The 23,528-nt window shown below is 55.8% G+C and overlaps 11 protein-coding genes across 11 annotated transcripts; 7 read left to right on the top strand and 4 right to left on the bottom strand.

The window, feature by feature from the left end:
- Positions 1 to 49: 49 nt before the first annotated feature.
- Positions 50 to 2,232, top strand: JCM15063_001788 (uncharacterized protein; the record flags this gene model as incomplete). The annotated part of the gene is made up of 4 exons (XM_076678922.1): positions 50 to 408; positions 520 to 1,705; positions 1,780 to 1,844; positions 1,914 to 2,232. The coding sequence occupies 4 exons, from the start codon at positions 50 to 52 to the stop codon at positions 2,230 to 2,232; spliced, it is 1,929 nt and encodes a 642-aa protein (XP_076533919.1).
- Positions 2,233 to 2,563: 331 nt separating this feature from the next.
- On the top strand, positions 2,564 to 3,529 carry JCM15063_001789 (EXPERA domain-containing protein; the record flags this gene model as incomplete). The annotated part of the gene is made up of 6 exons (XM_076678923.1): positions 2,564 to 2,748; positions 2,825 to 3,058; positions 3,117 to 3,128; positions 3,190 to 3,220; positions 3,286 to 3,374; positions 3,433 to 3,529. The coding sequence occupies 6 exons, from the start codon at positions 2,564 to 2,566 to the stop codon at positions 3,527 to 3,529; spliced, it is 648 nt and encodes a 215-aa protein (XP_076533920.1).
- Positions 3,530 to 4,767: 1,238 nt separating this feature from the next.
- JCM15063_001790 (uncharacterized protein) lies at positions 4,768 to 5,635 on the bottom strand (the record flags this gene model as incomplete). Its single annotated transcript, XM_076678924.1, has 2 exons — positions 4,768 to 4,804; positions 4,863 to 5,635. 2 exons carry the CDS (start codon positions 5,633 to 5,635, stop codon positions 4,768 to 4,770), a joined length of 810 nt encoding a protein of 269 aa, XP_076533921.1.
- Positions 5,636 to 6,181: 546 nt separating this feature from the next.
- MRPL38 (mitochondrial 54S ribosomal protein uL14m MRPL38) lies at positions 6,182 to 6,820 on the top strand (the record flags this gene model as incomplete). Its single annotated transcript, XM_076678925.1, has 4 exons — positions 6,182 to 6,205; positions 6,305 to 6,389; positions 6,455 to 6,730; positions 6,804 to 6,820. The coding sequence occupies 4 exons, from the start codon at positions 6,182 to 6,184 to the stop codon at positions 6,818 to 6,820; spliced, it is 402 nt and encodes a 133-aa protein (XP_076533922.1).
- Positions 6,821 to 6,911: 91 nt separating this feature from the next.
- Positions 6,912 to 7,829, bottom strand: MET8 (bifunctional precorrin-2 dehydrogenase/sirohydrochlorin ferrochelatase MET8; the record flags this gene model as incomplete). The annotated part of the gene is made up of 1 exon (XM_076678926.1): positions 6,912 to 7,829. One exon carries the CDS (start codon positions 7,827 to 7,829, stop codon positions 6,912 to 6,914), a length of 918 nt encoding a protein of 305 aa, XP_076533923.1.
- A 253-nt stretch (positions 7,830 to 8,082) lies between these two features.
- JCM15063_001793 (uncharacterized protein) lies at positions 8,083 to 13,265 on the top strand (the record flags this gene model as incomplete). The annotated part of the gene is made up of 15 exons (XM_076678927.1): positions 8,083 to 8,900; positions 8,964 to 9,086; positions 9,152 to 9,320; positions 9,383 to 9,503; positions 9,565 to 9,646; positions 9,717 to 9,849; positions 9,915 to 9,985; positions 10,053 to 10,113; positions 10,181 to 10,408; positions 10,476 to 10,573; positions 10,643 to 10,757; positions 10,846 to 10,920; positions 10,990 to 11,006; positions 11,080 to 11,501; positions 12,913 to 13,265. 15 exons carry the CDS (start codon positions 8,083 to 8,085, stop codon positions 13,263 to 13,265), a joined length of 2,886 nt encoding a protein of 961 aa, XP_076533924.1.
- Positions 13,266 to 13,464: 199 nt separating this feature from the next.
- Positions 13,465 to 13,945, bottom strand: JCM15063_001794 (uncharacterized protein; the record flags this gene model as incomplete). Its single annotated transcript, XM_076678928.1, has 3 exons — positions 13,465 to 13,526; positions 13,615 to 13,846; positions 13,901 to 13,945. The coding sequence occupies 3 exons, from the start codon at positions 13,943 to 13,945 to the stop codon at positions 13,465 to 13,467; spliced, it is 339 nt and encodes a 112-aa protein (XP_076533925.1).
- A 1,961-nt stretch (positions 13,946 to 15,906) lies between these two features.
- Positions 15,907 to 16,370, bottom strand: JCM15063_001795 (uncharacterized protein; the record flags this gene model as incomplete). Its single annotated transcript, XM_076678929.1, has 2 exons — positions 15,907 to 16,221; positions 16,311 to 16,370. 2 exons carry the CDS (start codon positions 16,368 to 16,370, stop codon positions 15,907 to 15,909), a joined length of 375 nt encoding a protein of 124 aa, XP_076533926.1.
- A 1,172-nt stretch (positions 16,371 to 17,542) lies between these two features.
- On the top strand, positions 17,543 to 18,133 carry TMA7 (Tma7p; the record flags this gene model as incomplete). Its single annotated transcript, XM_076678930.1, has 5 exons — positions 17,543 to 17,698; positions 17,772 to 17,816; positions 17,894 to 17,899; positions 17,965 to 18,045; positions 18,110 to 18,133. The coding sequence occupies 5 exons, from the start codon at positions 17,543 to 17,545 to the stop codon at positions 18,131 to 18,133; spliced, it is 312 nt and encodes a 103-aa protein (XP_076533927.1).
- Positions 18,134 to 18,381: 248 nt separating this feature from the next.
- JCM15063_001797 (uncharacterized protein) lies at positions 18,382 to 19,752 on the top strand (the record flags this gene model as incomplete). The annotated part of the gene is made up of 6 exons (XM_076678931.1): positions 18,382 to 18,505; positions 18,579 to 18,712; positions 18,767 to 18,845; positions 18,918 to 18,951; positions 19,015 to 19,534; positions 19,615 to 19,752. 6 exons carry the CDS (start codon positions 18,382 to 18,384, stop codon positions 19,750 to 19,752), a joined length of 1,029 nt encoding a protein of 342 aa, XP_076533928.1.
- Positions 19,753 to 20,271: 519 nt separating this feature from the next.
- JCM15063_001798 (STE20 family serine/threonine-protein kinase) lies at positions 20,272 to 23,163 on the top strand (the record flags this gene model as incomplete). The annotated part of the gene is made up of 13 exons (XM_076678932.1): positions 20,272 to 20,414; positions 20,483 to 20,536; positions 20,602 to 20,771; positions 20,836 to 20,873; positions 20,960 to 21,068; positions 21,121 to 21,162; positions 21,227 to 21,286; positions 21,357 to 21,598; positions 21,669 to 21,926; positions 21,993 to 22,222; positions 22,291 to 22,713; positions 22,776 to 23,086; positions 23,150 to 23,163. 13 exons carry the CDS (start codon positions 20,272 to 20,274, stop codon positions 23,161 to 23,163), a joined length of 2,094 nt encoding a protein of 697 aa, XP_076533929.1.
- Positions 23,164 to 23,528: the final 365 nt, after the last annotated feature.

Consider the following 23,528-nt stretch of genomic DNA (forward strand, 5'->3'; position numbering starts at 1 on the left):
CTCTCCTCTTCCATGAGCCATTCATTGCCAGCAACTCGAGCGCGCCGGGATGAGCACCTTGGACCAGCTTGAGCTGATCGAACAGCGTGTCACGACCCTCGCGAGCACGGTACCATTGCCTGCTGATCGTGACGACCACATTCGCGCCGCTGATCCGGCAGGCTCGTTTCCCGCCTTACTCGCCCATGCTTTGGCCGTCCCGGTACCCCTGATGGGCTCGCTCTTGGGCATCGTGGCGGAAGTGCCTCTTCTACCAGAGCAGGTCACCGACAGGCTCGTGACACAGACCCTCGAGGCGGTGCACGCCGTCAAGCATACCGGCGAGCTCAGCGAGCTCGACTGTTCGCGACTCTGGCACCTGCTTGCCAACCTCGAAGCGGCACTTCAAGAGCTGGAGAGGCTTGGAGGGTGAGTTTGTCGATCCCCCTTCCGCAACGCAAAGTCACTAGCCTCGTCTTCCCTCCTCGTCCTTGTCCCTCCCTTTACCTTATCTAGTTCTCAATCACGTTCTCGTCACAGATCCCGCTCCTCGTCGCCGACGGGTTCAGATTTCGAGCCACCTTCGGCAGCCCAGAAAGAGCTGGGACCAGAACCATCTGCCGCGCGGAGTGCTCTCATGGGAGAGTACATCGAAAGCGATGCTGAACAAGGGGACGAAAAAGCGCGACTGCTCGACTTGGATCGGAACGACCTAGGTCTCGACGTCGAGGACCCAGCAGACCTTGGAAAACAAGCTCTGGCGACTACCACGAACCCGGCGTCGACTTCGAGGGTTGCCAAGCACCCGAAGCCCGGACCCGACGCGGTTCCCGACGTCGACAACGATCGAGAACAATTGATCGGAAACAGTCAGGCAGTCGCCCCAGAAATCACTCGACCGAAGCGCAATCCAGTCGTCAAAAAGAAGGTTCAACCTGCAATGCCTCAACCTCGCCGGAAAGGGAGCCGGGTAAACGAGCTGGATTCGGACGAAGAAGCAGAAGACCTCGTATCGGACAGCACCTCGGCCAAGCTGAAGCCTCGAGCGAAAGTCAAGACGCATGACAGGAAGAAGGAGACCGCAATCAAGCAGGATGACTCGGAACCCTCAGAGTCTGACGACGATTACTTGCTCGATGACGATCAGCTTGCGTACTTTGCGCGAAAGAATGAACGAGAGCAAGCGGAGCGGAAGAAGAGCAGGAGCAAAATCAAGAAACCGACTCGCAGCGATCCGAAGAACAAACGAGGTGGCCCTGTCAAAAATCGAGATTCACGAGCTTACGACAGTGACGAGAGCTGTGACAATGACAGTGCGGGTAACGAGCGCAACGACATTTGGGCAAAGAAGCGTTCGCGCCATCAGAACCGTTCTCTCCAAGAGGCCGGTCCCTCGAACGGGTCCAAGTCGACGACGAAGAAATCGACGAGAAGCTCCACTTCGGCCCCGTCGCGCAGCTCTCGTGGAAAGCCGAGGAGAACGCCGTCTATACTTTCATCCTCCGAAGCTGAAGAGTCGAAACCTTCGGTCGCCAAGAGACTCAAAACGTCGTCCGGACGAGCTGCCCGACCTGTATTGCACCCACAAGACCCAAACGCCACCCGTCACTCGAGGAGGCTGCAGCAAGTTGTCCCGAAAGAGGAGGACCTGGCCGAAAGGGTGTTCAAGCTCAGACAAGTGGTCTACATCACTTGCTTCAAGATGGTCCGCTCTTGGCCAGCCATCGTAAGCGAGAAAGGCTTTCGCTATCGTGTCTCGCTGCGCTCAAGGCCTGATCAAAGCGCGGTTCGCACTGGCAGGTCATGCGCGTCTCGCCCGAAATTGATTCGCTTTGGCTTGCGCCGCTTCCAGGCATTCAGTTCTGGTGAATTCCCTACCACGTTGCCTCCTCGGATTGTAAGCTAAGCTGAGTGCATTGTTCCGGAAACTTCAGTCAACGCGCCGAGGCGGCACAATACAGTCTCGCCGACGAAAACGTCTCGCTCGATTCGCAACGGTACTTCCTCCCCGCGTTCAAGCCACACGAGATGAAAGAACTTGACAAGGCCGAAGCAAGAAGTCGAAGCAAAGACGAGATCCGGCAGAGGTTCGAGTTTGTGCTCGCCGATCCCGAGGCGCTGCCTTCGCTCGAGTCCGACTACGAATACGAAAGATCGGGTGGCAAACGCAAGAAGAAGAAGAAGAAGAGTCAGAACAAGAAGGCTTCTCAAGAACTCATCATCCCCGACTCGGAGGAAGAGGAGGAGGAATGACGAGAAGAAAAGAAGCCAAGCTTGAACATCACGCGCGTGCGTGCAGGTCTCAACAGAGCAAATCTTTACAGCAGTACTGTGTATATTAGTCTGTGTTTTTGTCACCAATGTCGCAAGTAGTTGCTTTGATTCCGTCGCGGCTTGGACCTCGTCTCGAGTGCCTGAAATGGGTGAAAGTCTTCGAGGGTTTTACCATTACTTCTGAACCTGAGCGTAGCGCACGATAATCTCGGATTCAGAGACTGCTGAACCAGACAAGCGCAAGTTTCGAAAAGGAGGCGAACAGGGGCCATTCGTCTGTCCCTGCTTCTCATCAAACCTTGTCAAGACTATGGCAAGTCTCGGCCCGCCGCCGACGCTCCTGAATGCTACGACCGTACTGTCTCTCCTAGCGACGGTCGCGCTCTTGTTCGCCGCGTTGCTGCTCGCAAAGACGTTGCTCCCCACTCGCTCCTACCGAGACCGGATCGAGAAGTGGACGTTTGTCTGGCTCGCATTCGATGCTTTGACCCATTTGTGAGCATGATTCCACTCGTCGTCCCCATTGAGGAAAGGACGGCCCAATTACTGATGTACCAACACGCTTCGATAGCATCCTCGAGGGTTCCTTCCTGTGGCAGAGCTTCCCGGTACCTCGCAGCGTCAACACGAGTCAAGGACCCTTCGCGCTCTTGTGGCAAGAGTATGCGCGGGCGGACACGAGATGGGGAACCGCCGATTCTACCGTCGTCTCGATTGAGCTCATCACGGTACTCGGCGCGGGACCCTTGTGTGTCTACTTGATGAAACTCATGGTGTCAGAAAACCCTGCGTGGAGGTATTGGATGTGAGCACTACCTTCTCCTCCTTCGTGAACCGAACATTCAAGCTGACATACTCTGCAGTGTGGTCCTGTCGTGAGCCACGCCTATTCCTCCTGTAAACAAGTTCAGTACTGATTCCAAGCTTGTCATGCAGAACTGCCGAGATCTATGGCGGAATGATGACTGTGAGTTTTTCCGCTGTCTGCCACGGAATCTGCAGTTTTGACTGAAAACCTCTGGCCATTTTCAGTTCTTTCCCGAATGGATCACGGGCTCACCCGCTCTCAACGCGTCGCACTGGTTGTACACCTACGTCTATCTTCTGTTCTTCAATGGCTTGTCAGTTCCTCTTCTCGGTCTACTCATCATGCGCACTGCTGAGATGGGTTCATTCCAGATGGGTCGTGATTCCTTTGTACCTCATGTACGATTCTTACCATCACATCGTACAAGCTATGCATACCTCGGTCCTCCGGAACAAAAAACGGGAATGAGAAAACCAATACTGTTTTGCCACGCTTGGATTGACGGAAAAGGCCGAATCGAGAGTCTCGTAACTCCGTCGCTTGCGGGTAGCTTATCGTCTGTCGGACTGTGCGGATTCTGACGCAATCTCCTGAAACGCCCGCGGACACTAAATGCATCCGATAGGCGGTGAGACAAGGTTTGTGCGAATGGCCGCCAAGCCGCAATCAGGAGGGCTTGCAAGACCCTGTTGCTCTTCTGCTCTTCAATTTTCAAGTGCAGAATACCGTAGCTATGCATACAGCACCCGAGCGACCCGAGCTGTCCCGTGGTAAGTTCGCATTGTGGGAGCAGGGTCTACAAGCATACGTTCTTGTTGCTAACACTCTCTGCAGAACTTTATGAGGCCAGTGAGTAACTCCTCCATCTCGTGTCGGCGTTGTTCGCTGACTTCGAGGTAAAGTGGAAAAATGCTATCGACACTGGAACGCTCTCGAGCACATGCGGCAGAACACAAGTACGCACACGCGGCAGGACACAAGTACGCTACCTTCATTACTGGTTGACATACGAACGTACGCTCGCTCACGACCATGTCGACCTTGCAGGCTGGGACCCAGCATTGATTGCAGAAGAAACGCAAAATGTTTCACGCCAGCTCGAAGAACTGCACGCCACGATTACCGCATTTTTTGGGGATGATGGAAAAAGGGCTGAGCGTGTAATGGCGCGGTACTGGGCGGAACAGCATGTAACGGTGCGAGCCGAGTCCTAGTCTGTGCGATGCGGGCTTTCGATTCATTCTACCTTGCTGTTTCGCAGCCGCGACGTCCAGAAACCAATCCTCACGATTTCTTCACGCCTGAGACCCTTGCACTCTTGCATACAGTTGGTGGAGGAACCCGAGCTGCAGGTGCTCCGACTCATCAGAACAGTTCCAGGACCAGTATGAGGCCGAGCGCGTGGCCCAGCAATCGCGAGTCTCGAGCTCCTTCGCCTCCAGGAACTCCTTCGGCTCGAACAGCTCATACGCTCAACAAGCGCATGCTTACATCTCGTCAACGTGTCGTGTATCACGACCTATGACGGTCTTTTGACGTAGCTGCAGAATGACTATATTTTCCTCTTTTGTCCCGAATTGACTGCAATCACCGTTCGGGCCAACCTCGACTTTTTCTGCATGGGCGAGAATACAAAGCCTTGCAACACCTTTCCGGGCCAACTAGCCCGACAGTCCTGCCAATGCCTTGCTCAACGTGTAGAAATTTCAAGCTGCAGATGCAGGAGTTCCCTTGGTCTTCTGCCTATCTCACCACACAGTCTGATCAGCTCCATGTCTCGGCCCTGTCTTTCTCCACTAACTCTAGATGAGCGGGACTTGGCTCGACGTCAGAATATTTACCGAGGAACTTGTGGTAGCGTGCGAGAAGCCGTGTGTATTTCTGGCGCGACGCTTTCAATTTCTTGTTCCGCGCCTTCGTCGCCTCCTTTGACGTGCTGGTGATGGGGACCTCGAGATTCGAATGGTGGGCGCGCAGCGCGGTAACGATGTCTTCCTCGAACTGAATACGCTTTGCTTCTGGAGTCAAGGTCTTTCGCGGTGGTGCCATTCCTCGGAATGTCACAGGGCGAGACGGTGGGCCACCATTTTCGCGTCCAGTGGCGATGAATTGTGACCTGAAGTTTGGCGGTCCGCGGCGCGCTGGCGTGGAGTCCAGGGCTCGTACAGAAGTCGGAACAAGAACGTGCGATGCCGATGTCGCTCCGGCGAATTGGTCTCGCGATACAGCGACGAATTTGGACGTGGGACCCGGTAATCCTACTGAGCCCGATAAGCCCTGATCACTCATCTGTCTCTGTGGTTGAGGTACAAAGCTTGAAGATTTATGTCTGATCGTGGAAGAAGAGTCATGTTGCGAAGGCACGATATCGGCGAGCCTCCCATAGCGATCGAGGCGAGGCGAAGAGCCCAGTGGCGGAGCTTGCGAGAAGATACGCGATGCTGAGACCGTGAGTTCAGATGGGTTGACGGTTAGCGGCGAGGTCGCCCGATTGAGCGATGCGACATGGATAGGTTGCGGCGATCTCGCCCACGGATGTGGCTCGTCCGGAAAGTACTGCTCTTCGTTTGACATCGTTTAGACGCAGCAGAGGTCAAGGTCGGCTCCAGAGACCAGGAGCGAGACGAAAGCCGCTTATAGAGCAGCGGCGTGGGGCCTGCAGCGGTGCGGAACGGCGATGCACAGACCTACCGGCGAGGTGCGCATGCAGGTATTTGTAGGCTCGTCCGAAATGGGGTTTGAGCGACCACGGACCGTGTACGCGAGCCTGCGGGTGCGAACGCGTCGGCGACGAGAGAGCAATATCCGGACGGTTACAGCGCCAGTGGCGATCCACTGGTCAGGCTGAAGCTCACAGAGCTCGCACATGGTCCAAGGGCTAGACCATCATTTGAGATCAGCCAGGAGCAGCGATATTGCAAAGACGGGAAAATGTCGCGGATAACGAAGCCTTGCGGTCCTGATCCAGCTTGCCGAGCGGTTCATAAGCTTGTCCAGCACTGTGAATAAGCATGAAGCGTGGATCGTGCAGGGGAGGGAGAGAAAGATCATCACGGCGAACGCGCGCAGGCGTCTTTGAGCCGGTTAACCTTCCGGACATCCCGCCGCGACTAGAACACCATGTTGGGACTCAAGGCCACCATGGTAAGCTCCATCTTAAATATGCTTCGGCGGCATGGTCGCATATGGACTGGCGGTGCGATCTCGACTCTCATCATTAACTCGAATGCGTTCGCGCTACAGGCGATTATCGACAACTCTGGAGCACTCGTGGCAGAGTGTGTCAACGTATTGAAGACCAAGACTGGGCACGGTATGGCGCGGATAGGTGTGCTCATTCTCTCTTGTAGCGCAAAGAAAGTTGCTGATCTCCTAGTCGCTGCCTCTTTACAGGAGACGAGATTGTGGTGGTGGTCAAGCGCGCGAGGCCCATCTCGCTCGCCACGACGCAATCGTCTGCCGCGCCGAAAGTGCGACGAGGCGATGTCAGGCGCGCGGTCGTCGTGCGGACAAAGTATCCGACGAGGCGACCGGATGGGCGGTACGTCAGGTTCGACGACAACGCGGCTGTGCTAGTCAACAACAAGAAGGAGATGATTGGCAACCGCATCGGTGGAGTCGTCGCTGCGGAACTGAGGGCACGAGGTTGGGGCAAGATCGTCAGTTTGGGTGAGCGCTATTCTCTCTGCTCTGGACTACCGAGTTCCGCACGAGCTAAACTTGCTCTACCTGCGCGATACAGCCCCGAAAGTCGTCTAGATGCGAACTGGCAATGGACGCGGGATTCTTAGACAATGTTGCATGCAACCATATACCACCATTCTCCTGCAAGGTTCGCGAGCGCTATATCCTAGGGTCGTCTCGAATGCGAAAGGTATTTGACTGCTCCCAGCGTGCACGCAATCCCGACAGCGAGTCCCGACGTGCTCATCACGAACGGACACCGCGTGACGCGACCGTCGGCGTCGTTCGCGACTGGACACCGCCCGATCCCGAGTTTGCTCGCCCAGCTCAGAATGTATCCAAATCCGCTCCACTTTGACCGATTCACATCCCAGTACCCTCTCGCTTCCCCTCGTTCCCACCCGTCGAGCACGCGCGCGATCATGGCGTCGTCGAGCTGCTCGAGTTGGGCGATCGACCACCGGTCGCATACACGGCTCATCCAGTCCATGCGACGGTCAATGTCTTCCTTGGCTTTGCCGCTCGCGCGCGCTCGGAGGGCCATCCGAAGTTTGCCCGTGTTCTCGAGTGCTTTGCCTGACGTTACCGGGATCGAGCGCTCGAGGCGTCGACGGATGCGCGCTGCGATCCTGGGGCCTTTGCCGTTCGTGCTGACCATGACGCTCAACGGACCGTTGCGGAGCGTGCTGCCAAAGTAAAAGTCGCACTCGCTGGGCACGTCGGCAACGTTGACCGGAATTTTGAGCGTTCGACAGGCAGTGCAGATGCGCGAAGACAGGCCGGCCTCGTCGATCGCGGTAAGAACCATGTCCATGCCGTTTTCGTCGCCGGATTCGTACTCGCGATCCCTCCACTCGATGACTGGGGAAGCTCGCTGCTGATCCTGTTCGAGTCGGTAGCGAGTCTCGGGCGAGAGACCGGATTCAGGCGAGACGAGCACGACTTTGCGCGGAAGTGCGCATAGCAGGTGATACAGCCGGGACGCCCCGACGACTCCTCCGCCTACGAGTAGGACAGTCTTCTCGCGCAGTTGGTACGCGAGAAAGAGGGATGAGGAAGGCTCGATTGCCGGATAAGGCGTCATGCTGGAAGTCGGCTCGCGAGATTGACTGACTGACTGACACCGAGGGATCCAATCGAGAGCGCGTAGGGTCGGGCTCGCTTGACAGGAGCAAGCGTCAAGTGCGATCGAGCGAATGAATCAACGAGTAATTTGTGATCGCAGGCGCACGCCAAGTCACTCAACTGTCGCGGCCCTGGCATCTACGCTTCAAGCGACACCGAATCTCGATCAAGATGTGTGCACAGTGATTGAACCAATCGAACTACGCGAGATCATGGCGGAACCCCTGAGCGCACCTCCGCCGGTGCCACGGAAACCCTCGACGCCGACAGTTCTCCCGAAGACGACTCCTCATTCAGTCCCGCGCGCCCGTCCTTCGCCGATCGCTTACGAGCACTACTCGAGAGCGCTTCCGTCCGTTCCGACCACCCCGGATCGCGACAATTCGTCGTACCCTCCCAGCCGCACCGGAGAGCTTTCCCCTCCTTCGGCTCGTCGTCAGGCTCACGAGCACGTCGTTCCGATCGACACGCCCTCTCCGCAGCGACGCAAATTATCTTACTCGAGTCCAAGCCAAGACTGGTCGCCAAGGAAGCAGCACACTCAAGGCCGCTCGGGTCGCTCCACCTCGATCGACTTGCATCCTTCCGCCTTCGACACTTCGTACGACGACCGCGACATAAATCTCTCGAGATATCGAGATTCCAACCGACACGACGACGACACTGACGAGGAGGATGCCCCGCTCATGCTGCCGTTCAACTATCGTCAACCCCCGATCCCATCTTGTTCGAAGCATGCAACCTCGCATACCGTCCTGCTGGGCCTCTCTCGGCGGAGAATTCTGCAACTCAACATTGGAATCGCGATTGCCGTCGCAACTATGGTGTACCTGAGCTACGCCGTTGTCGCCCGACAAGGGAGTCAACTCGATCAGGAGAAAATCATCGGGCTGTTCAGCGACAGGAGAGCAGGTATTCTGCCCGCTACAGATCCTCCATCGTCGCGCATGGATACGATCGACGGTCTCGGTCGAGATGGAGACACGATTGTCATGGACAACGGGCAACAGTTTGTCTACCGGAACCCATTGTCAGTTTGTGCTTGTCATTTTCGCCGCTTTCCATTTTGACGCTGACGTGTGTGGTACGCTAGCGGCGGGACTTTCCAACGAACGCCTTCGACGGAAGCACCTGCGAGGGCACAAAACGATACCCCAACCCTGCGCGAGGAATGGGATTACGAGACCATGACGATCAGCGGCGTCAACGTTGGAGGGTGAGATTCTTGAAGGTCCTCGTAGCAAGCTTTCAGTATGCTCATACTCAGATTGCGTCGGGCAGCTGGTTGACCCTCGAACCGTTCATCACCCCCGCGATGTTTGAACCGTTCTTGAACTCGACCACGCCCGCGCCCGCGACGGACGAGTACACCCTCTCGCAGAACTTGCTGAGCGTCGGGGGACCTGAATACTTGTTCAAGGTGCTCGATGAGCATTATTCCACTTTTATCGCAAGTTGATTCTCTTTGCCTTCGTTCGCCTCGCCAGGTGACTGACTTTGCGGAATGTGCAGACGGAGAAAGACTTTGCAGACATCGCTGCGGCAGGGCTGAACTGGGTTCGAATACCTCTGCCCTTCTGGTCTGTCAAGAAATGGCCCGACGAGCCTTTCCTCGAACGCACCAGTTGGCAATGTAAGCTTGTCGCTCGAGGCGCCTGCTCGCTCCTTGCTGAACGAGTTCGCGGTTGGTCTAGATTTCCTGAAAGCGATCGAATGGGCGAGAAAGTACGGCCTCAGGATCAATCTCGACCTACATTCTGTTCCCGGATCCCAGAAGTAAGCTCAACCACCACTCGCTGTCACCCTCACAGTCAAAGTCTAATATCCTGCTTCTGCCTTTGACCAGTGGATGGAATCATTCGGGCAAGTGCGGGCCGATCAACTGGCTGCACTCGACCATGGGGTACGCAAATGCTCAGAGGAGTCTGGATGTGATCGAGAGTCTCGCCGAATTCATCTCAAGACCCGAAATTGCCGAGGTGGGAGTCTTCCGTTGGATCAATACAGTACGCTGCCCGCTCACTCGGTCTACCGTGGCGCGTAGGTCGTGCAAATGTTTGGCATGTTGAACGAACCCGTCATGAGCGTGATCGGTTCGGATCAACTCAAGAGTTTGTAAGCCTCATTCGCGATGGCCTGTCCGAGATGGATCTCAGATTGACACGAAGCTCCGTCGGGCTAGTTACGCCAAAGCATACCGGACGATCCGTTCGCATACGGGATACGGTGCCAATTCCGGAGCCGCAAGTTGTTTCTCGCTCGATCCGCCATGCATAGAACGATAAGCTCACCATGTAGATCTATGTACAGGTGATTGCTCTGCACGATGGGTTCAAAGGGACTCGAAGGTGGTACAATTTCCCGAGCAGCGTCTCGTTCCGAGACTTTCCTCCCACACCAGAAACCAATCCTTCGACCGACGCGTCCGCAAGGGGTCAGCACAAGACTGGAGGAATGGACAGGGTCGCGATCGATTCGCATCGATATCTCGCGTTCACCGAGCCTGATTTGCGATCCGTCAGAGAGCAGATCCTCAAGGTACGGACAAGGCTTGTCAACCGATGCTGCTACCATGTACCGATAATTCTTGTGTTCGTATGTGCAGCCTTGCAAAGCTTGGGCACCCGAGTTCAACAAGACCTTCAACGGGGCTGGCATTCCAATCGCAGGAGAGTTTAGCCTGGCTGTCAATGATTGTGGACGGTAGGTCGAGGAGCTCGGTCTTGGTCCCGAAGCAAATACACGCAGACTGACGTCTCTTGCACCATGCAGCTTTGTCAACAGCGTTGACCAAGGCACTCGCCTCGAGGGTACCTTCACTGACGACGCTACGGGCAAGCCGCTCTTCCCGCCGAGTGCACCTAGGGGAAGTTGCAGATTCTGGGAGGTGAGTTGGTTCGGCCCTGTACCTCTCGGCAGACGAGTACGCCTAGCGGATGATACCAGAGACTGATCCAGTGCACTGACTTCGACAGGACTACGAGAGATGGAGTTCCGAGCTCAAGGACAGCTTGAAAGATCTCGCATACGCTCAGATGGACACTTTTCAGGTCAGTTAGCCCCATCACCGTCGTCTGTGCTCTTGATCTAACAATTGACTTACACTTCCTGCTTGACAGAATTGGTTCTACTGGACGTAGGTACCACTTTGTTACGCAACTATTGCCCCGCTGCTGATCGAGGCTGATCCGGTATACGCCTCAAAACAGATGGAAAACAGGTCGCTCTCTCGAACATCCTCAGCGCTTCGCCAACCCTGCATGGTCGTACTCGCTCGGAGTCGATCAAGGTTGGATCCCTCGCAACCCTCGACTGTCCACCAATTTCTGCTACGCGTACGCCGCGCGTAGTCACCTCATGACTGAAATGCCTCGGAGACGTGCACGCAAACCGAAGGGATCTATGGAAGGTTGGAAAACGGGTCACTACCTATCTGAACACGCTAGGTTGATCCCGACCGAGGCAGAGGTCGACTCGAGCTATTACCCATGGCCTCCGGGGAGCTTTACTGTTGACCCGTTTTCAACCCTTGCAAGCCCCGACCTGGCTCATCAGCAACTCTCGGTGGCGACTCTGCCTCGATACGCTCGCACCGCTTCTCCCCTCGTTCTCCCCGGCCCTCAAACACCACGTAACACCACCCTACATCAATCATACGCGCCGATAATAGGCTGTAATTATCCCGACCATTGGAACCCTCAAAATCAGCCCGTGTGGGACAAAGTTTGTCTCTCTGCCCCTTGATCGCATTCCTTTACATCCGAATCCTTTCGATACCCCCTTTTGGTCTTCTTCTCATTCGCAACTCGTCCCTCTCCAACATCATCAGCATCGTTATACCCATCTCAGGCCCATCTCATACCCTTCCTCATGTCTGCAAGCAGGAGCGATCCCTCTCTCGTACCCCTTTTTGAGCTTGGGTAGTATTGTTCAAATCAGAGCATCGCTAGCACTGAAATCAATTTGCTTGCATTTGTCAAGCTACCGAATACGCTGAGCAGTCCTCGTGTCGTCAAGGTTACGGAACGGTCTTGCATGGCTGCCGAAAGCATGGTAAAAATACTCACAGGTACCGCTGTCCTTTGTCTGCGGTTCTGTTTATGAATCTGCGGGCATTGCGACATTGATGTTTGCGGAAAGTGGGCGCCAGTCGGGGCGCTCAAAAACAAGCGAGCGACTCGTCCCTCTTTTTCCTTTCCCCCCCTCCCTCTTCCATCAAGCACCGACATCGACATGTGCGCTGCCGCACAATCTCCCCAACCTCGTAAGATACATACTGCTCGGGCTCATCTTCCGTACGCCCGCTAATCATTGTGACCGACGCACCTTGAGCAAAGACCTCGACCTCGCAGCTTCCCGCCGTTTCCTCTCACACGACTCGTCCCATTTACCACACGTACTGCTGCGCAGCTCGTCTAGGCTACCAACGCCAACAGCAGAAACATTCCCCCCGGACAGCGCGGGAGGTCCCTGCTCCCGAAGCTCGGGCCGTCTATCGCCGCGGAGTCCGTCTAAATGTACCACCTCGTATGTGATTGACATCATGCCGGGACCAAAGACCGGCATTCATATCCATGATGTTTCTCGACTGACAAGCTACAATTGCAATCGGCCTGGGACGCGGGACGAGAGCGGACGACGCCTCACGCCCGTCACAAATCTCGACGAGTTTGTCCGCATATGATGGCATCTCCTATTGTATGCTCGTCTATCCGCAATTTTTTCCCACTCGTGCATGATACTGACGAAAGGGAAATTCGACATGTCGCTAAACACTTAACATGAACGCTTTGAACGAGACGGGTGGATACGAGGCGCGCAATCTCTGAATTACGCAACTCGATCGACAGGGCAATTAAGCCATCGCGAAGGCGACATTCACGAAGTCAACTTGGATCTGTGATCAAACCGCGGGAGACGACTCGCGAGCACTCCGAGTGAAGGCCAGAAGGACGTTTGACTTCGTCGCTGAGCGATACATCCAGGACGCGGATGACTTCACTCGACGGCTCGACGACAAGGCAAGCGTTGCGAACGCGCAGAGATGGCTCGATGGGAAGCGACCCTAGCCGAGCTCGAGATGAACTACGAACGCCGCAAAGACCCGAGGAAGCGATTCCAGGCCTCAGGCCTATGCCTGTCGACGACCCGAGCGCAAACTGATGACGCAGTCTACAAGCATGGAGTGCGTCTCGCTTTGAGTACAGCATGTCCCGGATGTCGCTCAACCGCGCGCGATGTTGCCGAACTCGATTTCGCGATTGTCCCGCAGAAGCTGTTCGCAAGGTGTTCGACGGGCGAAGACGACATGTTCGTGATCCGAAGCGAGCACACTGGGCAAGTGATCCTCACTTCCCAGAAAAAGGTGTTGTATTCGGAGGACTACGAGTACTGAGTCGAACATTGTAAGCGTTCCTTATCGAGCCGTGGCTGTCCCTGTACGCTCTCTGTCGACGCTTCTGGCCGCCCTGCTGGTCAGTCGAGCGATTTGCTCAGGTTCCGGAAACATCAACCTCGCAGTGGATCACGATTACCAGGTTTCTGTTCGCCTTTCAGATGGCAAACCCGTTCCATCCTTTGCGAGTCATGACTTGTCATGAAAGGCGAACAGAAACCTGGTACTCGTGGTCGACCGAGAGGTTGCTGGTTCCGGAAACTGCACAAAACTGCTCGTGGAAGCAGTAGAGCATCCAGAAGCGTCGACAGAGACCGCTCAGGGATGTAGTTCGACAAGGAAGGCTCACGATGTTCGACCAGGTACTCGTAGTACTCCGAACGCGGCACCTTTTCGCTGGGAAGTGAGGCGATCACCTGCCCAGTGTACTCGCTGCGGATCACGATCATGTCACCTTCGACCGTTGAACACCGTTTTAACAAGTCCTTAGGTACAATCTCGAGATCGAGATCGGCGACATCGCGCACGGTTGAGCGAGATCCGGGGCATGCTGTCCTCAAAGCGAGGCGCACCGCCCATTCCTGAAGAAAGCGCCATCAGTTTGCGCTTGATATGTCGAACAGGCAAAGGCTTACCGCATGGGAACGCTTCTTCGGGTCTTCGCGACGTTCGTAGAACATGTTGAGCTTCGGCGAGGGTCGCTTCCCATCGAGCCATCCCTGTGTGGCCGCAACGGTTGACTTCTCGTCGAGCTGTCGGTCGTAGTCCGCCGCGTCCTGGATGTATCGCTCGGCTACCAAGTCGAAGGTCCGTTCGGCCTCCTCTCGAACTGCCCGCGAGTCGTCCTCCTGGGTCTAATTCTGGACCCAAGATGACTTTGAGAACGTCGCCCTCGCGATGGCACGATTGCCCTGTCGATCGAGTCGCGTGATCCATAGATTGCGCGCCTCGTATCCACCCGTCTCGTGGAATGACTGACCGACAGCAGTCGCTTCGACCGCTTGTTACTGAGTGAGAGAGTCGAATCACTTCATATGCGCGTGTGACGCGCTTCGAGGTCAGGAGGACAGCGGACCGCGAACTGAGCGTCTCATTCTTGACCTTGGTTTCGCTGTAATTGATCAGGTCGATGCTGATGGTGGTAATTCCCTTTGCATGTTCGCCCTGACAATGACCCTGAAGAATACCGTATTTCCTCCAAGCGACATTGAGCGGAGAGCATTCTGACACAATCCGAGCCAGTCTGCGAGTCGCCGATGCGCCTATCGCTCTCAATATTGCTGCGTAGCGCCAAAGGCAGGCACGGACCGATGAGTGCGGATAGAACTAACAGACACTCATCATGATCGCTCACCACTCGTCATTCTTGTCCATGTTCGACTCGGCAGAGATTGTAAAGAGCTCGTGACTGGCCCCCTGTTCTCGACGAGTCTCGTCGACCTATTGATCTGGCAAATTTGCTCCACCGCGGTGATTGCAAGATTGACGGCTGCAACAGTCCGCGCTAGGGCTCCGGCCTGCTCGTTCGAAAGCTCGTTCGCGGTGCAAGTGTGGGCGAAGGAAGCGGTAGACAACAAGCCAGCGGAGCGCGTGTGATGCAAGCGGTCGACATTGGTGTTGTCGTGCGTTTTCTAGAATCGAGGAGATCCAGAGAGATCATCAAGATAGCCGGAGCACGAAGCAGCGTGTGCACGAGAAGCGCAAGAGCGAAGCGGCTACTTCAGTGTCGGAGGCCAACCCCAGGAAGCCTTTGGTCGGTGAGAGCACGACGGTAGTCCACTTGTCGATCAGCGTTCGCCAGAACGATCGGTCTTCCCGCGACACGGCAAGAGGTCGAAATCGCAGGGCTGATTCGAGGTCGCTGCCGTGCCCATCGCAGGATCGGCGCTTGTCGGGGTCGAGGACGAGGGCGTGGATTAGAACCGCCAGGATTCAAGAGATAGGGGCTGAGTGGCCATGTGCACCTGTCCGGACGAGGTCGTGAGCGTGTCGTAGTGGCAAGCAGGCTTGGACGTCTCGCGCAGAGCTACCGGTGATCCTGACCGGGTTATACACAGCTAGTTAGTCAGGGTGATTGATCTCAGAGCGGGCGCGAGGGAGCTGGCGACAGTTGTAAGTGAAAGTACTTGCGACGAGTCGTCGAGTAGGGACAGGGGTCAATTGATCAAGCTGGTTCATCCGAATGTAACTGTGTTGGACGCCTTGCACCTGATGCGGTGTGTAGGAGGCAACAGAGACCTGGTATGTATTGCGATCGCAAGCATGAATGTCGCGCCGAGTGCGTTGCAAGAGCGAGCGTGAGTATTTGAGCACTTGCGCGGCGCGACCGACTCTGCTCGAGCGCGAGCTGTCATGGACGGGTCGTCTATACGCCTCTTCGGATTCAATCTCTCTCTCTCTCTGCGGCGAGAGACACCAGCGTGCGTACTAGGGGCCAAAACGTAAGACTTTATTTCGAGGAAGCATTATATGAACGGGTAGAAGGGAAAGGCAAACAGCGCACGCAGAGCGCTGGCAGTGAGCGGGGTGAGGAGGATGGAGAGAGAGGTATGCGTGCGAGGGAGGGGAAAAACGAAGGGGGGCAAGGTGCGCGAGTCTAGGAACGAGAGAGAGAGAGAGAGCGCGCGGGCAAGTCGCGCGTCTAAGCGCGGAGGGCGGCACCGGACTGCGACGCCTGTCGCGACGAGAAGCGCTGGAGCTCGGCGTTCGAGATGTTGACCTTCTTGTTGCCGAGCCCGACGGAGCGCTGGGCACGCTTGAGGAACGACACTCGGTTCGAGTAGAGCGACTCGTGACGCGACTGGGTGCGGGTGACAGTCATGTCGACGGGGGCGGCAACACGCTTCGAGCGGCGGTTGTTGAACATCTTGACGAGCGCGCGGACACCGAACTTGACTCCGTCGAGAGGGAAGAACCAGACGATGTTCCAGATCCAGGTGATTCCGATCCAGCCACCCTATTTGGTAAACCAAGCGTGTCAGCATCTCGGTAGGGCATGCAAGCGACTTAGAGCCAAGATGGGAAGGAGACGAGATAGGAACGCACAGAAACTCCGCGGACATCCGTGAAACCCCAATCGACCAGCCTCCGCCCGAGATTCCCCATTCAAGCTCACAAACAAGCGAGTTTATCTAAGGGGAAATCGCGTCGCCACATTGCCTCGAACGCAGAAATCCGAGACGAGAGGGTGGATCGAGGCGGTCGAAGGCTTTCGAGAACGGCTAAAGGGTCGCTGCCCTTGACCGTCGTCCTCTTGGCCTCCGAGTCCACGCCTGAACCGAGGATTTCGTAGAGTCCGAGAATTTCGTAGAGCCCGAGGTTGAACACAGCAGTGACGATAATTCTGGCGAATCGACCGAGCGCCGGTGCACTTCGACTGAACGGTGCAGAGGAGCTTGGCCATACTAGCCACGAAGACAAATGCACGACGCCTTCAGTACGGTGACGACGTGGAAAGTTTCGAGCTTTGGGCGAGGTCGCAGCGGTCTGGCGGACGGTATTCAGTACAGAGGCGAGACGCTGGCGAAGTCATGGCTGCAGCGATCTCGGGGCCCTCATTTACCATGACAGTGACCAGGTTGATGCTGCGGTCCCAAGGTGGGCTGTCGTGATCCAAGAAGTGGAGAGAGGCCGGGGTGGGGCTCGGCACAATGTTTGGGCGAACGCACTGAGGATCGGAACCCGAAGCGGAAAGCCGTTTCTGCCGAGATGTGCTGGTGTGGATGCCGGATTGCGATCAGCCAACATGCCTGAGCATCCCGAGCCGGCTGAGGGCCGCGAGACGCATTGCGGTATCAGACTCGCAGCGTGTCAGATCGACACGCAGATTGTCGCTGGGCTGGAGATGTGCTCCATAGGAGTCTGGCACAATGCTAGACGTCGAAAGAGCAGGTGGAGAAGAACCTGGAAACTCGAATTAACGTCGGACTTCGCACAGGCAGGCCTTCCTTCACTCTTTATCGCTCAACATGTCTGGACGCCAAGTAAGCATTCGACTGCACATCTTTTGGACAGCCTAGATCGATCGCACGTACAACGAGTCTCGATCGTTCCTCGACGCGTCTCGATTCTTCATCTCTTCGCTCCAGAGCACACATGCGGACAGCAGAGGAGCGATCACCAGAAGACAGCATGGAGAACGAATGCAATAAGGGTCTGACCAAGTCCACAAGAGCGAGAAGGAGGGCAGGCGCTCGTCGTCTGAATGCGCCGGGAAATGCATTGGCTGCTTCCGACTGAGGCGCAGATCCAGAGGCTGCCACGGGCGATAGCACTTCATGCGATGGATGTTTTGGCGTATTCAGGAGCTGACCATCCCGTTCACTCTGATCCATCTTGCCTCGACCTGTCCGACTCCCTCAACTCGTTCCCTTCGCTGCGTCTTTGCTTGCCATCCCCGCCACGGTCAGGGTGGAAAACTCAAGCCTCTCAAGGTATGTACATGAATGTCTCGCCTCCTACGACTGTCTTCGGGTCGTACTGATTTTCGCCTTGAACCACGTCCAGGCAGCCAAGAAGGTCACGAAAGACGAAGACGAGGATGACGCAGCGGTACGCCAATCTTCCTTGAACAACAGGGTGCAGCAAGCTGACTCAGCCGCCATGCTGTGGTCCGATCAAACCAACAGTTCAAGGTGAGAGTCTGATCGACCAGTACAAGCTTTGTCAGATATACTCAACCGGTCCCACCGTTTCGTAGGCCAAGCAAAAGGCCGACGCCGCGAAGCTCAAGGACCTTCAAGCGCGAGCAGCGAAAGGTGGACCCCTCGGAGGAACTGGAGTGAGTCGATTCGTGCGCGCGCCCAGTCCTATACATCAGCTGATCCGTGCTTCTTTCGATGCAGATCAAGAAGAGTGGAAAGAAGTAGTCTAGAGGGTCAATGTGAAATAACCATGCTCACCGAAAACGAACAGCTCGAGCCTCACCCTTCTCTCGGAGTCCCGAACACGAGCTCGGATCTCGGGTCCAGGGCTCCTGTACAATGCACCGGCCTCGTCTTCGGACTGTGGCACATTCCCTGCGGTTAGGTCTGTGCTCTGCGGAACAAGCGTTCTGGAGAGTGGATTCAACTTGGCGGTCGCTTCCCTCCTCTCGTTTCCCAGCCGAGTTCACGATATGGCGCCGCGTAATCCCTGGCGGCTGTGGGAGGGAACTGAGACTGGCGACTGCATCAAGCTCATACGTCACCTCGAATCGGTCAGCAAGACCGAATCGATCGAGGTAGAGGCAGTCTTTCGTGGTTCGTTTATGCCAACCTTGTTCCTTTGCCGCTTGACTATCTCGCGGACCTGACCATGTCCATATGCATGTAGGTCACGTTGGTGTCTTTTTGTGGGGACTCTCGGTGGAGGCCGCGGCCAAGGCGCAAGGAGATGACGCTGCCGTTCACGAGCTCGAGTTTCACAACCGAGCGGCGTGGGATTCGCATTACAAGCGATCGAAAGAGGTGCGCCCTTGTTCAGACTGTGACGGAGCGCTCGCCCGGCTGATGGTTGTTTAGCCTGTCCACGTCGTGCTCATTTACCGTGAGCAAGAGCCGGAAACGCGCAAGAAGAAGGTACTCGAATTCTTCGAAGACTGTAAGTTGAGCGTGATTCGTCTCCAAGTCATCATTCTGACTGCCCTTTGAGACGCGCGGACGTGCTGCGTAGGCGGCGACGGGATATACTTGTTCGGCTCAACCCGGTTGGTTGTAGCTGTTCCGCACCGTCCTGCCGTAAGCATATCCCTGACTTTCGCAATCCGTAGCTTCCGCATGGAGATCGCAGATTCAGCATTGTTGTCTACTCGCCTCGAACTCCCGGCGAGCTTTCACACCGTCGCAAGGGTTGTCAACGTCGCGGATCCGCCACGTCTCCTGGTCGACGTAGTCGTTGCCTTACGCAAATTTTGGGACAACCTCGACAAACAGGTCAAACGCAAAGGCTTACACTCTGTTACTCCCGCCACTTTCGACGACCTCGTACCGCTGAGGTGCCCTTTGCTGACATTGCACGAGCTCTATCTTCTCTTGTCGCCCTGGCAATCAAGGAAGGATGCTCCAAAGTGGTCACAAGCACCATTTGCGATCAAAGACGCCGCCCTCGCGATTCCGTTGATTCTCTCCGATGAATCGGAGGGCTCTCCCTACGCTAGGATGGAAGTCTCCCTCAAGCACGATCTCACGTTTCTGGAAAGGCACGAGGACCACGACTTCGAAAGGAGGTCGATCGAGATGTATGTCAAAGCCTGGAAATATTTCCGCCTGCTCTTCAACAACCGTTACCTGGTACGTATCTCGTCGAACCGCTACTCGATGCTGCTTGAGGGACCTGCAACTACTCATGCCTCGCGACTGTCTACCTGCAGCACGACGCGGCCGATCGACATCACACACTGCATTGGCCAACCTATCCCCATAATCCCTTCCAACCTGGTCCTAGATCGTCGGACCTTTCAAACTCGAGGTCATCAGGAGCAAATCGCTGGTTCAAGCTGTTTGGGTAATGATTGGGGTTCCGTCGGAACGGGATCATGCCCAAGCTTTGTTCTGATGCTAAGCGCTCTCCGATTCCTGTGTCCGGTCCTGATTCCGCCCGTGCGTCAACAATTTACTACCCTTTGCCAACCCCGACCTCGACTTGACCCACCTCTCGCACTTGTCCAGGTCATTCAGAAATTGCTGCCTCTGCTTTTTTTTTTTTTTTTTTTTTTTGCTTTCTCCCTCTTCCCGCCGGGGTTACAATGTGAAATTTGGAGCGTCAGATAATAGATGCTTTAGCTGAGAGAAAGAAACAGTCGAACAGAGCTGTGCCGAATCTCGAAATATCATTCTTTGGCCCCACTTGCACCTTTGGCGAGTCTCACCATTGGCGTTCATTCAGTCTACTCTGCGCCTCTCAGAACATCCACATCGGCTTGTCAGCGCGGCACAAGTCAGCCGCGGGCGGTCTCGACCGGTTCTCGGTGCCAGTCTCGGCGCGTGCGCTCTGCTGATCAGTCAACTTGCGACCGCTCCTCTCGACTATGGCGCCGCCGACGCCGCTAGCGCTGCCGAACCCACTCAAGATCTCTCAGCGTGCTCCTGAGCAGAAATTCGTCGGACGTGCAGGGTTGCAGCGTGCTGGCAAGATCAGTGCGGCCGAACAGGGAGGCGATCCATCCTCAGAGTCAGTCAAGCGCGTTCCATGCCAAGTCTGACTCGTGTTCCAAGCTAAGACGTGCTGTTCGAACTTAGGTATGAACTCAACGAAAAGTTGGGAGTCGGCTCGTTCGGAGTCGTCTACAAAGCGTACGTCCCTCGCCTCGTCTCGTACTCGCTACAGCGTTCCCGACCACGTCGTACCGTGTCTACAGGATCCACAAACCGACTTCGAGACCGGTCGCGATCAAGATTATTGATCTCGAAGATTCGGACGACGACATTGCCGAGATTCAGCTCGAGATCAACCATCTCGCCGATTGCGACTCGGAATGGATCACGCGGTACTATGGCAGCTTCCTCAAGGGGTGGAAGCTGTGGATTGGTGCGTCACTCGCTCTGAACAGAGTCGCAAGGAGAGACTGACAGGCGGTTTTGTCAACTTGTAGTCATGGAATATCTCGCTGGTGGATCCTGTCTTGACCTGGTAAGGCTTTCTCTGTATTCATAAATCCCTCGAGTCCGACATGAGTCCGATACAGTCACGGTGCTGACTCGCCATCTTCGTTGCAGCTCAAACCTGGACCGTTCTCCGAAGCTCAAATTGCAATCATCTGTCGAGAATTGCTGCTCGGGCTCGAGTACCTGCACAACGAGAACAAGATACACCGGGACATCAAAGGCAAGTCGCTTAGCAGCTCAGTGGAATCCAGGTAACTAACGCGTTAGAGTAGCCGCAAACGTCCTCATGTCGGCAACCGGAGCGGTCAAGCTCGGTGAGTCCCCTCTCATTGCATTCGTTCGGAAGGATACGAACGAGCTGATGTGAATGAACAACAGCCGACTTTGGCGTGGCGGCTCAGCTAACGGCAACCCTTGGCCGGCGAAACACTTTTGTCGGTACGAGCATGAATTTGTTGCGTTTCTGTAATGCCTGCTGGACTGAATTGTCGCTCATGTCGCTCTCCAGGCACGCCATACTGGATGGCACCCGAGGTCATTCGACAAGCTGGATACGATTCAAAGGCAGATCTATGGTCCCTCGGCATCACTGCGCTCGAAATGGCAAAGGGGGAACCTCCGCTGGCCGAGTATCACCCAATGCGAGTACTTTTCCTGATACCGAAAGCAAGGGCTCCGGTTCTCGAGGGCAACTTCTCGAACGCATTCAAGGACTTCGTCGCCCTGTGTCTGATCAAGAATCCTGAAGAGGTGAGTATCGAGGTGCCTATTCCTGTGCCCTCCCTCCCTGCTCTTTACTGATGAGTACGTGGACTTGCAGCGCCCTTCGGCAAAGGAGCTACTGCAACATCGATTTGTCAAATTCGCTCGTCGTACTTCGCAGCTCTCTGAGCTCATCGACAGACACCGAGAATGGAAATCGACAGGATCAAAGAAAGCTTCGGCCGTCAAGGACAAGAAGGGAAAGAGCGCAGAAGACGACCAGGCGAACGGAAATGCCACCGTCACGAGCAACTGGGCTTTCGAGACCATGCAAGGTGACTCCCAGGACGTGCCCAAGTCAGCTCCGGTACAATACGTATGTCCCTGTTTCGCGAGCTTCAGAAGTGACTGTCACCGGTCTCTGACTCGTTACTTGCTTCAGCCGATGCCGAGCGATCCAGAGCTGGCGGCGCTCGCTTCTCTCGCTCCTTCGGAGCAGGCGAATGGTACAGAGCCTTCAATCGAGACTCTTCTGGAGGCATCAGCAATACCTGTGGCTGCAGCCGCGCACGGAATCCCGGTTGAACCCCGAACACCGCGAGATCCTCTTGTCCGGCAGAGATCCGATCGGAATCAGAAAGACGCTCAATCGACTGTGCAGCGAGCCGCAGAGTGCGTGCTCTTGTCTCTCGAAGCAGTTGATCGACGGCACTGATCTCATGTCTATCGTACTGCTGCAGTCTCGGCACTGTGCGCCCGACCAGGCGGCTCGATTCTCCTCCATCCCCGGAAGCGACAGCGGAGGTCGCGACAGACCATACCACTGATCAGGAGAGAACTCCCAATGTGAGGCCGGCACTCTACGAGGAAACCCCGGTATCGCGGCCTACGGCGGAGAAACGCGATATTGTCGACCAGAAGAAGCTCCGCGCAGGGCTCGAATCGACCGCGGCTGTTCCCACCGCGACTGTGCGGAGATTAGGCAAAGCGGTAGTACACAATGTACTGACACCAGTCGCTGATCGGCTTGCGAGCCAAAGCGGGGTCACCTCGGCCGAGCAACAGGCTTTGGCGAACGTGAGGAAAGGGTTCACGGAGCTCGTCGAGGCAAATCCTGGCCTCGGCTGGAAGCTCGTTGAAGGTCTTCTTGAAGGCATCAACAAGTACGTTTGGAGTTTTCTACTCAGCTTGATCCCCCGCGTATTTCGCTTACCGCCTTGAACAGCGACGAGACTATCAAGGAAGCTCTCGCCGAGGTTGCGCCCTCTCTCCACGCTGCTTCGTCAGCATCTATCACCCTAGACAGAGACCTCGTCTCGACCGCGCAAGGTCCTGCAGTCCTTCTCTCGACCCTTCAGCGTGCGCAGTCGAACCACAGTCATGCACGGAGCCCATCTCTCGCCAGCTCAATCTTGTCGGACTCTTCCGATGACGAAGCAAGACGTAGTACTGGACACTCGCTGCCCAGCGCAGACACCCGAAGCCCGATCGCTCAAATGCTCTGGAGTCGATGGGTCGTCGGGCTGAAAGAACAGTGTATGTCTGGCTTGCTCAATCCTGTCGGGCTTCTTGACCTGATCTTGCTCTCGAGACTTGCAGTGGGATTGGTCTAGCCGCATACCGCGATACTAGCATCGGGAGATACCGTTTGAGCGCACGCTCCACATACCTTTACCTTCGCACATACCTAATCTTTGTTGTCTGTTGTTAACGTCCGCTAGCTTCTCCTGTACGCTTAGATTCCTTTTCGTAACGACCGCCTCCTCTAAGCAATGTGGACCTCCTCTTCACACTCCGCCCGCAATCGTTACTTCCGATCGTAATATCGCTCCAGCTGTAGTTGGTAAACGCCTTCTCTTTTCATCGCCGAGGCAAGTCGAATGACACTTGCATAATCATGTCTGGCTGCACGCCTGCCAGAGAATTAATGGAGAATTGATGTTTCGATGTCCGCGAAAATTCTCGAACTTCTCGGCAC

This window comes from Sporobolomyces koalae, assembly GCF_050403365.1.
Source record: "Sporobolomyces koalae JCM15063 DNA, S_koalae_JCM15063T_v1_ctg18, whole genome shotgun sequence".
Lineage (NCBI taxonomy): Eukaryota > Fungi > Basidiomycota > Microbotryomycetes > Sporidiobolales > Sporidiobolaceae > Sporobolomyces > Sporobolomyces koalae.